The sequence below is a fragment of the Mustela nivalis genome, assembly GCF_964662115.1.
Source record: "Mustela nivalis genome assembly, chromosome: 18".
Classification (NCBI taxonomy): domain Eukaryota; kingdom Metazoa; phylum Chordata; class Mammalia; order Carnivora; family Mustelidae; genus Mustela; species Mustela nivalis.
The window spans coordinates 46,265,530-46,278,517 of NC_139037.1; the positions used below are offsets into that span (position 1 = coordinate 46,265,530).

Consider the following 12,988-nt stretch of genomic DNA (forward strand, 5'->3'; position numbering starts at 1 on the left):
TCTGTGGCCATAGAATTGGGAGGAAATTGTAAACGCGGTGAAGACAGGACTTCTCAAGCAATACTCCTGTTGCTCCAGGGGCCCCGACGACAGAGGGGAGACAGATCATACCATCCTCTCTTCTGCTGACCCTTAGTACTTGATTTCTTGCCCAATATTAAGCTAGAAAACATCACCAAAAGGTACAAGGAAATTCAAAGAGCAAAAAGATTTGGGGGAGAAATCATAGCACCCTGGGAGGTAGGAAGCGGGTGAGGAGGAGGGGAGGGAACCAGTATTGCTGCCAAGTTGTCAGTCACCTCTTGTGTTCTTAAGAATGCTTCATTTCTTTTGTTTGGTCAGTTTTTCCTCCCAGATTCCTGTAAACCTGTTACCTAACGAGGTCAGTGTCACTTAGCCGTTCTCGCCCTTTAACAGGAATACTGGCCAGGGATTAAAGCCCAGACCACCATCTCAAGGAAGACTTTGGGAGCCTCCAATTGGGAACCCTCCACACTCTCTTCAAGTGACGCACAGCAGCACCAACAGTCGCAATGAAAATTCTAATCCCTTCCCTCCTTCTGTTGCTGCCACTAATGCTGATGCCTGTGGTCTCTAGCAGCCCAAATCCAGGTAATAAGATTAATTTTCTATAAAGGGGAAATGGGGCGGGGGAGGGGGGTGTGGATGTGGCAGAACACAGAAGAAAATGAGGCAAAAACCCTGCAAAAACCATGCATTGAAATGTAGCCCCTTCCAGCTACAGGGATTTGAGACAAGTTAGTTTCTGCCAGTGCCTGGTTCCTCATTTACAAAAAGGAGAAGACTATACTTATATCCAAAGAGTGTTTCAAGAGCAAAATGAGATAGTGAGATAGTGGGTATCAAAATGTCTGAAACTGTAGCTGCAAAATACTGATATATACTGGCTCAATAAAAATCTGCTCTCTGGAGGCGTTTGGGTGGCTCAGTTGGTTGAGCTTCTGCTTTCAGCTCAGGTCATGATCTCAGAGTCCTGGGATCAAGTCCGGCATTGGGTTCCCTGCTCAGTGGGGAGTCTGCTTCTCTTCTCTCCCTCTCCTCCTGCTTGTGTTCCCTCTCTTGCTGTGTCTCTCCCTATCAAATAAATAAATAAAATATTTTTTAAAAATATTCTTTATAGTACACCGCGATGCCACCAATAATTTTTAATACTATTTTTTTTAAGATTTTATTTATTTATTTGACAGACAGAGATCACAAGTAGGCAGAGAGGCAGGCAGAGAGTGAGAGAGAGGAAGAAGCAGGCTCCCCGCAGAGCAGAGAGCCCGATGTGGGGCTCGATCCCAGGACCCTGGGATCATGACCTGAGCCGAAGGCAGAGGCTTTAACCCACTGAGCCACCCAGGCGCCCCAATTTTTAATACTATTTAATAGTAAAGTAAAAAACTAGAAAGATTGTATCACTGGATAGTATCTATATTGGAAGCTTTAGCCATACTACTAAGCTCACGTTTTTGGGAAGCAGGCCTTAGGTTAAAGACTCCAAATCAGCCCCAGCTTTCACTCCATCTCAGGTGAGCTCACCATTAGCAGAACAACCATGCAGAAGAGAGCTCATCCCATCTATGTTTCTACTCAAGAAAACCAACTCCTCAAGGGCTAGCTTGAGGTAAAATAGCTTTTTTACATATTTACCAAAAACTTGATCCTTAAAATCAGAAGCTCAACTTACTCCACCCCAATTTTACACTTCCCTTCCCTTGCAGAGAGAGATCTCTGGGAGGTGCTGGACCCCATAGTTCTAGGGCCTAGACTGCCAGTCGGGAGGGGAAGGCTTTTCCATCATGGTGACCAACACCAAGGCTAGAGTCCTTACCCTTGATTCAAAGCCCTAACCACAACCTGCCTTTCCAATCCACTCCACATCTCACTAACAAGTGCTCTGTGCTCCATCTAAACTAGACTGTTGGCTGTTCCCCGAACGGGTCTTGTGCTTCCCCACCAGCTTAACTTCTCTCATACACTCGGCTCAGAGACCACCTCCTCCTCACAGGCTTCCTGATTCCTCTCTCAACCAGATATGAGCCCTCCGTCCTGTGAACATGCTTCGTCCAAACGTGACCCTCTCTTTGCATTTGTCATATTCTGTCTCATACTGAAGGTATTTGTGTGCCTTTCCTACCTCCACCCCTGCCCTTCTAGACTGCAACCTCCTTGGTAGCACAATCTGGTATAGTGTTTCCATATCCCTCATTCTATCCAGCATAGTATTCAGTAAATATTTGCTAAGGGAAAGAATAAATGCTCAGGTTTCTAAGTTCAAAATGTTGCCCTTAAAAGACTCTACACCTGGGTTTGATAGCAGCTCTATTAACATTTGGGACTGGGCAATTCTTTGCTGTAGCTGCTATTCTGTGCATTGTAAGATGTCCAGCAGCACGTGTGTGACCTCTATCAACTATATACCAAGCCTCTCCTCCCCTGCCCCCAGTTAAGATAGACAAAGTTAACTCCAGGCGTTGCCAAATGTCCCCTGGAGGGGGTAACCACCTCCAGCTGAGAACCCTTGCTCTATAACAATAGTTCTCAAACCTGGCGACACGTTTAGACTTCCTAGATCTGTAGACTCAGCTTTGGAACGCAGAGAACCTAGATCTAAATCCTCATTCCACCCTTAATTTGCAGCCCTAGACAAGCTGCTTCACTTTTTGGAGCGTTTTACCATCTTAAAATGAGTAAAATACCATTTAGAACATAATTATTGTGAATATTAAATAATCTATAATGTGTACCTAGCAAGGATTCAATAAATGGACTAAGTAAAATATCTCAAGTAGCTCCTAAAAGACAACAGCAATGAATTGGGGAAAGCTCGTTCTGCCGCCAGATGGCGCTATTACAGACAACCAGGCTCCATCCCAGTCTCTCTCTCTCTCTTTTTTTTAAGATTTTATTTATTTTATTTGATAGAAAGAGATCACAAGTAGGCAGAGAGGCAGGCAGAGAGAGAGAGAGGGAGAGAGAGAGAGAGAGGAGGAAGCAGGCTCCCTGCTTAGCAGAGAGCCTAATCCCAGGAGCCTGAGACCCCGACCTGAGCCAAAGGCAGAGGCTTAACCCACCCAGCCATCCCAATCTCTTAATCCAGTTCTGCAGCACCTCTCTGGCTCGTGGAAACAACACTCTCCACCTTCCCATCCCCCCAAAATAAAATCTAATCTTACTTTATTTCTTAAAATAACCACATACATGCACAGTGTGTTTTTCACAGAGAGGAATGAGAAAAGATAAGAATATATGAAAATGTTAGGAAACAAATCACTTATAATAATAGATTAATTACTTATATCATTAACTATGAAGTTATCTACAATGATTGTTGAAATATGCTAAGTAATCCTATGTGGCAGGCGATTTTTTTTTAATTTTTTAAATTTATTTTATTTTTTCTTAAGATTTTATCTATTTATTTGATAAAGACACAGTGAGAGAGGGAATACAAGCAGGGGGAGTGGGAGAGGGAGAAGCAGGCTTCCCGCTGAGCAGGGAGCCCCATGTGGGGCTTGATCCCAGGACCCTGAGATCATGACCTGAGCAGAAAGCAGACACTTAACGACTGAGCCCCCAGGCGCCCCTAGCAAGGGAGGTTCCAAGCACTTCATACATATTACCTCATTATGTCCTCACAGAAATATAATGTATTTTTAAATTCACTTTTAATTTTTCAGACTCAAGAAATGTTATAAAAACAGAGTTCCCATATATCCTTTATCCAGTTTTTTAAAAATAATATCTTACATTACCATAACATGATTACCAAAACCAGGAAGTTAGCATTGACATAATACTATGAATGAATGTACTAATATTCAGGTTTGCTAATCATCCCGTTAATGTCCTTTTCCTGGTCCAGAATCCAATCCAGGATACTAACCTGAATAAAGCTGTCATGTCCCCTTGGTTTTCCCCAAGCTGGAGTAGTTTCTCAGCCTTCCTTGTCTTTCATGATTTTGAAAGTTTTGAAGACTACTGGTCAGTTATTTTGTAGAAAGCCCCTCAGTTTGGATTTGTCTTATGATTCTTCTTGATTAAGATCAGATTATGTGTTTTTGGCAAGAGTACCACAGAAGTCATGTGTACCTTCTCCATGCCTCACATCAGATGGCCCATGATCATTCCCAACTACTGATGATATTCATTTTGAACACTTGCTCAAGGTAGTGTCTGCCAGGTTTCTCTACTATAAAACTACTCTTTTTCCCACTGTGAAGAGATACTTTAAGACTATACAAAAAGCAGGGCACCTGGGTGCTTCAGTGGGTTAAAGCCTCTACCTTTGGCTCGGGTCGTGATCCCAGAGTCCCAGGATCAAGCCCCACATCGGGGTTTCTGCTCAGCGGGGAGAGTGCTTCCTCCTCTCTCTCTGCCTGCTTCTCTGCTTACTTGTGATCTCTGCCTGTCAAATAAATAAAATCTTAAAAAAAAAAAAAAAGACTATACAAAAAGCCTATTTCTTCAAAATCCATTGACGATTCCCACCTTCAACAAAAGTTACTATGGAATTAGCCAAATGGTGATTTTCTATGTCCATCATTCCTTCTACATTTATTAATTGGGATTCTACTATAAGAAAAGCTTCTCGGGATGCTTGGGTGGCTCACTCGATTAAGCAACTGCCTTGGGCTCAGGCCATGATCCTGGAGTCCCAGGATGGAGTTCCAGAATCGAGTCCCACATCAGGCTCCCTGCTCAGTAGGGAGTCTGTTTCTCCCTCTGACCCTCCCTGCACCCTCATGCTCTCTCTCTTACTCTCTCTTAAATAAATAAAATCATAGAAAAAAGAAAGAAAAATCTTCTCCTTCTCTCCCATTTACTTACTGAATTATTTATGAGTAAAGACTCATGGATATTTATGAATTATAATCCATTATCCATTACTATCATTATTTGTTATGTTGTTCATGTTGTCTCAAAATTGACTATTGAGAGCTGCCGCAAGCAGGCTTCTCTTTTTGGCTTATCATTTTTTAACAGTTCCAGATTTTCTGATATCATAAGATGTTCCAGGTTCATCTTGTACTTCCCTGGCCTGCCTTGGAATCAACCATTTATTTCTCCAAGGAGCTGTGGTTCCTTTCACTGGGCCATGGTACTCACGAGCCCTGCACACTAAGGTCTGGCCCGTGGCTACCGGGAGCTAGTGCTTCTACGCCCTCTAGTGGACAAAGCTAGGAACATACTAATCCACAGGCACATACTAATGAACAATTATTAGCCCTATTTTACAAATTAGGTAAATGAAAGACAGAAGTTAGGCAACTTCTCCGAAATCATAAAGCCAATATGTAGTGGAACAGCGAAGTCAAAATAATGATAGATCTACCACAAGTCCTAACAAGTGGGAGTTAGCTTCTTTACATATACAGGTCAGTAGAAAGCAACAAACCTAACATTCCAGCATAGACATTCTCTTTGGTACAGAGCGACAGAAGTCCACAATAATAACAATCATGTACTGAACACCTACTTGAGAACTGACCACTGGGCACCCCCAGTAGCTTATTTATTCCTAATTCTGCAAGGTGGATACTACTACTCTCGTTTTACAAACCAGAGAACCAAAAATCAAAGAAGCCAAGACTGCATCGTTAAGGGACAGAGCAAGTAGTAGATGCCACATCTGCCTGGATGTAAAGTTCATGCTTATTCCACTATATCAATATTTTCCAAAACTGATTTTCAGTAGGACATAAATTAGCTTTTACTTCAATAGTTATGTTTTTGTTAATGCATGTTAGAAAAAAATCTAAGCATGTATCAAACTCCTAATCTCACAGATAATATAGCAGAGGATGAGGCTGGTTTTATAAATTAAATCTGTTTAAAGAAAAAGTAAGAAGTAAATAATAGCATCATAAAGGTGTTCCAGAAATGTCTGAGGTTTGGTAAACATCATATTGTAGGAACGTGCAGCTTCATTTTAATTTATGCCATGGAATTAAGGTTGTAAAGACTGCGGAAAGAACAGCACTTAAGAAACTTGGACCTGGGGCGTCTGGGTGGCTCAGTGGGTTAAGCCGCTGCCTTCGGCTCAGGTCATGATCTCAGGGTCCTGGGATCGAGTCCCGCATCGGGCTCTCTGCTCAGCGGGGAGCCTGCTTCCCTCTCTCTCTGCCTGCCTCTCCGTCTACTTGTGATTTCTCTCTGTCAAATAAATACATAAAATCTTTAAAAAAAAAAAAAAGAAACTTGGACCTGAGTTTTAGCTTCAGCTGGGTCACCATTACCTTTGTGAACTTGGGTATTTCATTTGCTCTCTCTCAGTTCCCTCATCTAAAAAAAGGGGGGGGGATAATGATTTAGTTAATTTGTACAATCCTTTTACAAGCAATTTAATAATAATATCAAGAAACATAAAACTATTCTTAACTTTTGACCCAGCAATTCCACTCTGGGAAATCTGCCCAAGACAATAATCTAACATTTGGAAAACAGTTACAAACATAAGGAATTTTATCAATAACCAAAAGTAAAACAATCTAAATATTCAGCAATGAGTGAAGAGTTAAATAACTTGGAGGTCATATGTTTATTGGGAATATTAGGTAGTCATTAAAAATGTCTGTTTTGGGGGCACCTGGCTGGCTCAGTCAGTTAAGTGTCTGCCTTGGGCTCAGGTCATGATCTTGGGGTCCTGGGATCAAGCTCCAAGTTATCAATGGGCTCCCAGCTCAACAGGGAGTCTGCCCCCCACTCATGCTCACTCTCTCTAATAAAGAAATACAATCTTTTTTAAAACGGGGTGGGGAGCCTGCGCACCTCAGTAAGTTGAGTGTCTGACTCTTGATTTCAGCTCAGGTCATGATCTCAGGGTCATGGGATCCGGTCCTGAGTAGGACTCTGCCAGGGCATGGAGCCTGCTTGAGATTCTCTCTCTCCCTCTGCCTCTCTCTGCTTGCACTCTCTCTCTTTCTAAAAAAAAAAAAAAAAAAAAAAAAAGTTCATAAAAATTTCCATCATAGAGGGATAGAGGGCCTGGGTGGCTCAGTGGGTTAAAGCCTCTGCCTTCGGCTTAGGTCACAATCCCAGGGTTCTGGGATCGAGCCCCACATCAGGCTCTCTGCTCAGCAGGAAGCCTGCTTCCTCTTCTCTCTCTCCTCTCCTCTTCCAGCCTGCCTCTCTGCCTACTTCTCTGTCTGTCAAATAAATAAAATCTTGGGACGCCTAGGTGGCTCAGTTGTTTAAGCTGCTGCCTTCAGCTCAGGTCATGATCCCAGGGTCCTGGGATTGAGTCCTGCATTGGGCTCCTTGTCCAGCGGGGAGCCTGCTTCTCTCTCTGCGTCTGCCTGCCACTCTGCCTGCTTGTGCTCTATGACAAACAAATAAATAAAATCTTTTTAAAAATAAATAAAATAAATAAAATCTTTTTAAAAAGTCCATCATAAAGATGATATAGCAACATGTTTATAAAGTGAACAACAACAAAAAAAAAACTTGTTCACATACTATGGTTATCACTGTAGAAAGAAAATCATATGCAGGAAACACACCAAAATACCACCAGATGGTAAGAGTGAAGATTTCTTTATTTCTACTTTCCAAATTTTCTCTAATATAGCTCTATACATTTAGAATTTTAAAAACGTCTAACTAAAGAGCTTCAATTAAATAAGCTCCAAGATTCCCTCTGGCTCTAGTATTCTGTGGCCTTCCTCTGGAACTACAAGTAGAGGTCAGGCGAAAGTAAAATATTAGAAAAATTTAGATGGCAGGGGCTATGTGTGTCTGCTTGAGTTATTTTAATAGCACTCAAAACAGCACATGAGAACATTTGGAAACTAGTACTTGGGGGAAATGGTGCAATACCTTCCATCTGTGTGGCAGAAAGGGCACAAGTCTGGGAAAGAGCCCTAGATTGAATCAAAGGATCTCTAAGGGCCCTCTCCAGACAACTAGTCCATTTGCTTATTGTACAAACATCTACCAAGTGCCTGCCATGTGTCAGCTCTATACAGTTGAATGACTATTGAGCCATCGGTGGGAGCAAGATTTTTAGTTTCCTGTAGCACAGAATGAGGGGCTTAAACAACAGAAATTTATTTTCTGACAACTCTGGTATCTCTTTGCCCAAATCTTTTCTTCTTATAGGGACTCCAGTTGGACTGAATCAGGACTCACCATAACGACCTCATCTTAACTTGAACTTCGTTTTAACACAGTCACATCTCTAAAGATCCTATCTTCAAATAAAGTCATTCTGGGGGTTAGGGCTTCATCGTGAATTGGGGCGGGGGGGACAATTCAATGTCCACAACAGATTTCAAACAACAAACTATATGTATAGCTGTGCATTAAGAGAACTGCTTTCAAATACAGTGGGAAACCATGTAAAGGCATAATTGATTCTTACAGGATATATCAGAAACCACTATGCCAAGGAAGCACCATCTGGGCTCACTTCTAGCTACAGTATCTCAAGTCTATTAACCATCATCCTTGACTGTCATAGAAATATTACCATTTCATAAAATCAGAATCTTAAAAGACAGCATCAGGTGGTAAGACAGACTTGACTAGAGGCCAAAAGAGGAATGGATTTGTTCCAGAGGCACAAAAGTAAATACCATCCTCTTATAGTTGAACTGGGATTATGGATGCAAATATAGGGAACGTAAAGGTCAGGTGAAGATCCTGAGGAGTCTGTGAAATAATCTGCTCCTTGTTCTCATTTCTGAAGTCATGAGAACTTTAATGTGTGCTGGGGTAGGGCGTATTATCGGGTCCTCTTTTTCTTTTTCCTAAAGACTTATTTATTTGAGAAAGAGAGCGAAAGCAGGAGAAGGGTGGGAGGGACAGAGACACAGAGAGAGAGAAACCCAAGCAGACTCCACACTGATCACAGAAGCCGACACGGAGCTCAACGCAGGGCTTAATCTCACAACCCTGAGATCATGACCTTAGCCAAAACCAAGGATCAGATGCTTAGTCAACTGTGCCGCCCAGGTGCTCCCGTCAGATCTTGCTTAACACCCACCTTTTATCCTTTCTTCCATCCAGAAGCCATTCTTTTTCCACCTACCTCCAGCTAAGCTCTTCTCTAAGCCATATCTTAAACCTCAATTCCTTATCCATTTAAAATATTCCTCTCATGGAGCACCTGGGTGGCTCAGTGGGTTAAAGCCTCTGCCTTCAGCTCAGGTCATGATCCCAGGGTGCTGGGATTGAACCCCGCATCAGGCTCTCTGCTCTGTAGGGAGTCTGCTTCTCCCTCTCTCTGCCTGCCTCTCTGCCTACTTGTGATCTCTATCAAAAAAATAAATAAAATCTTAAAAAATAAATAAATAAAATAAAATATTCCTCTCTTAAAGTACCCTAGATCCCTGAAAAATGAAGGAGGGGCATCTGGGATGGCTCAGTCAGTTAAGCATCTGCTTTTGGCCTAGGTCTTGTTCTCAGGGTCCTGGGATCCAGCCTGGCATGAGCATTGGGCTCCCTGCTCAGTGGGGAGCCTGCTTCTCTCTCCCCCACTCTCCCTCTGCCACTCCCACTACTTGTGTGTGCACTCTCTCTCTAAAATAAATAAAATCTTAAGAAAAAAAAAAAGAGGAAGGAAAAACCAATGATGCAGGTAGCACAATACTGGGGGACCATTTCTGTTGGCCTCTTCCCTTTCCGGTGCCTGGCCATGACCTGTTTTCTTCCACCAGGGATCGCCAGAGGCCAACGGGACGATCGCCAGGCTCCTAGGACGTGGCCCCACAAAGGCAGCCAAGAATGTGATTGCAAAGGTCAGTATCAATAATAGCACTGCACCATCCCAATCCAACTCTCTCCCCTGAGCCCCACTCCCGCCCTCCAAACACCAGTGCAGATGTTTTCTGAGCTAACTTCACCCACTGCCCTCTCCACCAGCCCACCACATGTAGCACCAACACTTGTCTTCTTCCTGAATCTCTGGCAAGAGCAGGACCCCTCCAAGTTCTATGGGGAGCTGGTTGAATCTCTGGCTGCCCTTCCCCCCTTATTCTTCTCCCCAAGAACCCAGGGCTGCTTTCCAAAAACTTCCTGAATCTTTTTGACCTTCATTAAATCATAAATAAGACTGAAATCAGAGAGGCAAAACGTTTGGCCAAGTTAAGACAGCCAGAGAAGACACTAGATCTTTTCTTCATTTTTTGGTCTCCTTAATGATATCTTGATGCCCCCTCCAAACCTGCCACTAAATTCTTGCCAATACAGGTCAGGCAAAACAACTCAGAAATCCTGGTGCTCATATAACTGGGTATCCCCACTGTTCTGTGTTGACTCCTTTCCCCACCTCCACTGCAGTCTGAAAAAGAAACTGGAAGGCAAGGAAGATGGCAAGTAAAGCCCTGCCCTACTCCCTATTCTCAACGATATTAACCTTCCCCTCTAAGTACCAACCCTGTTATTTCAGACTGGTTCCTGAGAGCCCCTAAAAGAAAACTTATGGCAATGCCTGAGATGCCAAAGAAGCAGTGTCCCTGTGATCAGTTCAAGGCCAGTGTGAAGAAAACCAGTAAGTTTCAAAAAGAATGACCTTCCTTCAACCAGAGTCACCCTGCGGAATAACAATGCCACATTGTTATTCCATATGATATTCCATATGATTCCATATGATTCCATATGATGGAACAGGGGTTGAGAATAGACAAAAGAAGTGAAACAAAGATTAAGATAAGCACACCTCTCAGCCCTTTCTACTCAATGTCAACTTGAGGAAACAAGAGGAAGGGAGGTAGATACAATTTTCCTAATACTAGAAAGGTTCGACCAAATTCTTAGATTTTAGGAGTCCATTGCTTATCAAAGTGGAGGGAGATGGGACTATTGGGGACTTGGTCATCAATCTCTGAAGATATCAAACATAATTTGGTTCCTTCCTTGAGAAGTTTTTAAATGTCATATAAAAAGTAAATTGGGGGCGCCTGGGTGGCTCAGTTGGTTAAGCTGCTGCCTTCGGCTCAGGTCATGATCCCAGCCTCCTGGGATCGAGTCCCACATCAGGATCCTTGCTCGGCGGGGAGCCTGCTTCTCTCTCTGCCTTTGCCTGCCACTCTATCTGCTGTGCTCACTCTCTCTGTCAAATAAATAAATAAAATCTTTAAAAAAAAAAAAAAAAGTAAATTGGCGGGCACCTGGGTGGCTCTGTGGATTGAGCTCAGGTCATGATCTCGGGGTCCCCCCAAGCCCCGCGTGGGGCTCTCTGCTCAGCAGGGAGCCTGCTTCCCCACTCTCTCTCTCTGCCTGCCTCTTGGCCTACTTGTGAACTCTATCTGTCAAATAAATAAATAAAATCTTAAAAAAAAATAAATTGGCAAATTAAACTGATTGAAATTATGATATTATGAAAGATGAGATAAATCAAGATCCTTATCACCGCTGGCAGAAGTAAAATTCAATTTGGTAGTACCTATCGAAAATTTATTTACTTATTTTTAAATATTTTATTTTGGGGGGCATCACGGTGTCTTGGTTGGTTAAGTATCCAGTTCTAAGGAATGAAGAATGAAGAATATATTTTCTTATTTTAATTTCTAAATTTTTTAAATTTTTATTTTTTCCATTGGACGAGTCTCACCTTTTTACCATTTTGAAAGATTTCCTAAAAATTAAAAATTTTTAAAGATTTTATTTATTTATTTGAGAGAAAGAGAGCATGAGAGGAAAGAGGTCAGAGGGAGAAGCAGACTCCCCTCCGAGCAGGTAGCCTAATGTGGGACTTGATCCTGACTCCAGGATCATGACCTGAGCTGAAGGCAGTTGCTTAACCAACTGAGCCACCCAGGCACCCTAAAAATTAAATTTTGAAAACATTTTTAACATTAATCTTTATTTTCACCCTAGGGCACCAAAGGCACCACAGGAAGCCAAACAAGCACTGGAGAGCCTGCCAGGAATTTCTCAAACAATGTCAGCTAGCAAGCTTTGCACTGCCTTTATAGGACTCCCTCTCCCAATGAAGCATTCTCAGTCAAGATGGTAGAGAACACCTAGAGGATGCCCTCCTCCCACTTCCAGCTCCCCTACCCTGTCCCTACTCCAGCATTCTCACAAAGCATTTTCCCCAAGATTATTGCTCCCTCTAGTGCCCTCTTCTCTTGTCAGTCTTTTTCCCTGTGCGCCTCCTCCCTCCCTTTTCCCAGGCTTAAACTTAATTACCTGGAAACCCTGGTTTCTTAACTAGTCCCAAATGACCTTACATATAACCAGGCAAGTAGCAAACAGAAAATAAATATTTTTAAATGTAGTAAATCAAAATCCATTTCTTTCACATGGGGTCTGGCAACTCATTTAATCTCCACTTTAGCCCGTTTACTGCAAACTCTACCCAGATTCTACACACACTGCCAACCACCAGCTTCATTCTTCCTCTCCACTGCCCAATTTTTTATTCTTTTACCGTTTTAACAAACCTTTTTGAGGTAAGAGCTAAGTGGAGAAAAGACAGAAGGTATAGGAACAAATCTGACATGATCTTACTAAAGATAATGTAAATTTAAAAAACAAAACAAAACAAAACAAAAAACCTGGCACTCTCCCAACACATAGAATGCCTAAATACTAAATACTAAAGTATTAATGATCCTTCTTATCATCATCATCATCATCATCATTAATGGTCATTGTACTCTGTGGGTTTCTAATCTAGTACAGAAAACTCATATTCACAACCACAGTTCAAGGCTAGAGAGATGGTGTGGAAGATCTCAAATGCCATTGAAAAGGCCTTCATGCTGTAAAAATGGGAGGGTGTCATTTTTTTTAACATGGAAATAAAATGATCAAAACAATAATATAGGGCGCCTGGGTGGCTCAGTTGGTTAAGCGACTACCTTCAGCTCAGGTTATGATCCTGGAGTCCTGGGATCGAGTCCTGCTTCGGGCTCCCTGCTCAGCAGGGAGTCTGCTTCTCCCTCTGACCCTCTCCCCTCTCATGCTTTCTCTCAGGTAAATAAATAAAATCTTTAAAAAAAAAAAACCCACAATATATAAGGACATTAAACTG

The 12,988-nt window shown here is 42.4% G+C and overlaps 1 protein-coding gene across 1 annotated transcript; it reads left to right on the forward strand.

Annotated features, from left to right (window-relative positions):
• Nucleotides 1-326: 326 nt before the first annotated feature.
• Nucleotides 327-12,229, forward strand: CXCL17 (C-X-C motif chemokine ligand 17). The gene is made up of 4 exons (XM_082709409.1): nucleotides 327-612; nucleotides 9,666-9,746; nucleotides 10,397-10,498; nucleotides 11,827-12,229. The coding sequence occupies exons 1-4, from the start codon at nucleotides 534-536 to the stop codon at nucleotides 11,922-11,924; spliced, it is 360 nt and encodes a 119-aa protein (XP_082565535.1). The 5' UTR covers nucleotides 327-533; the 3' UTR covers nucleotides 11,925-12,229.
• Nucleotides 12,230-12,988: the final 759 nt, after the last annotated feature.

Bases quoted from the DNA above. Each gene is read 5' to 3' on its own strand.
- CXCL17 (XM_082709409.1), top strand. From the start codon at position 534: ATGAAAATTCTAATCCCTTCCCTCCTTCTGTTGCTGCCACTAATGCTG. The intron at 613-9,665 runs GTAATAAGATTA...TTCTTCCACCAG, and splicing joins CTCTAGCAGCCCAAATCCAG to GGATCGCCAGAGGCCAACGG. The intron at 10,499-11,826 runs GTAAGTTTCAAA...TTTTCACCCTAG, and splicing joins GGCCAGTGTGAAGAAAACCA to GGCACCAAAGGCACCACAGG.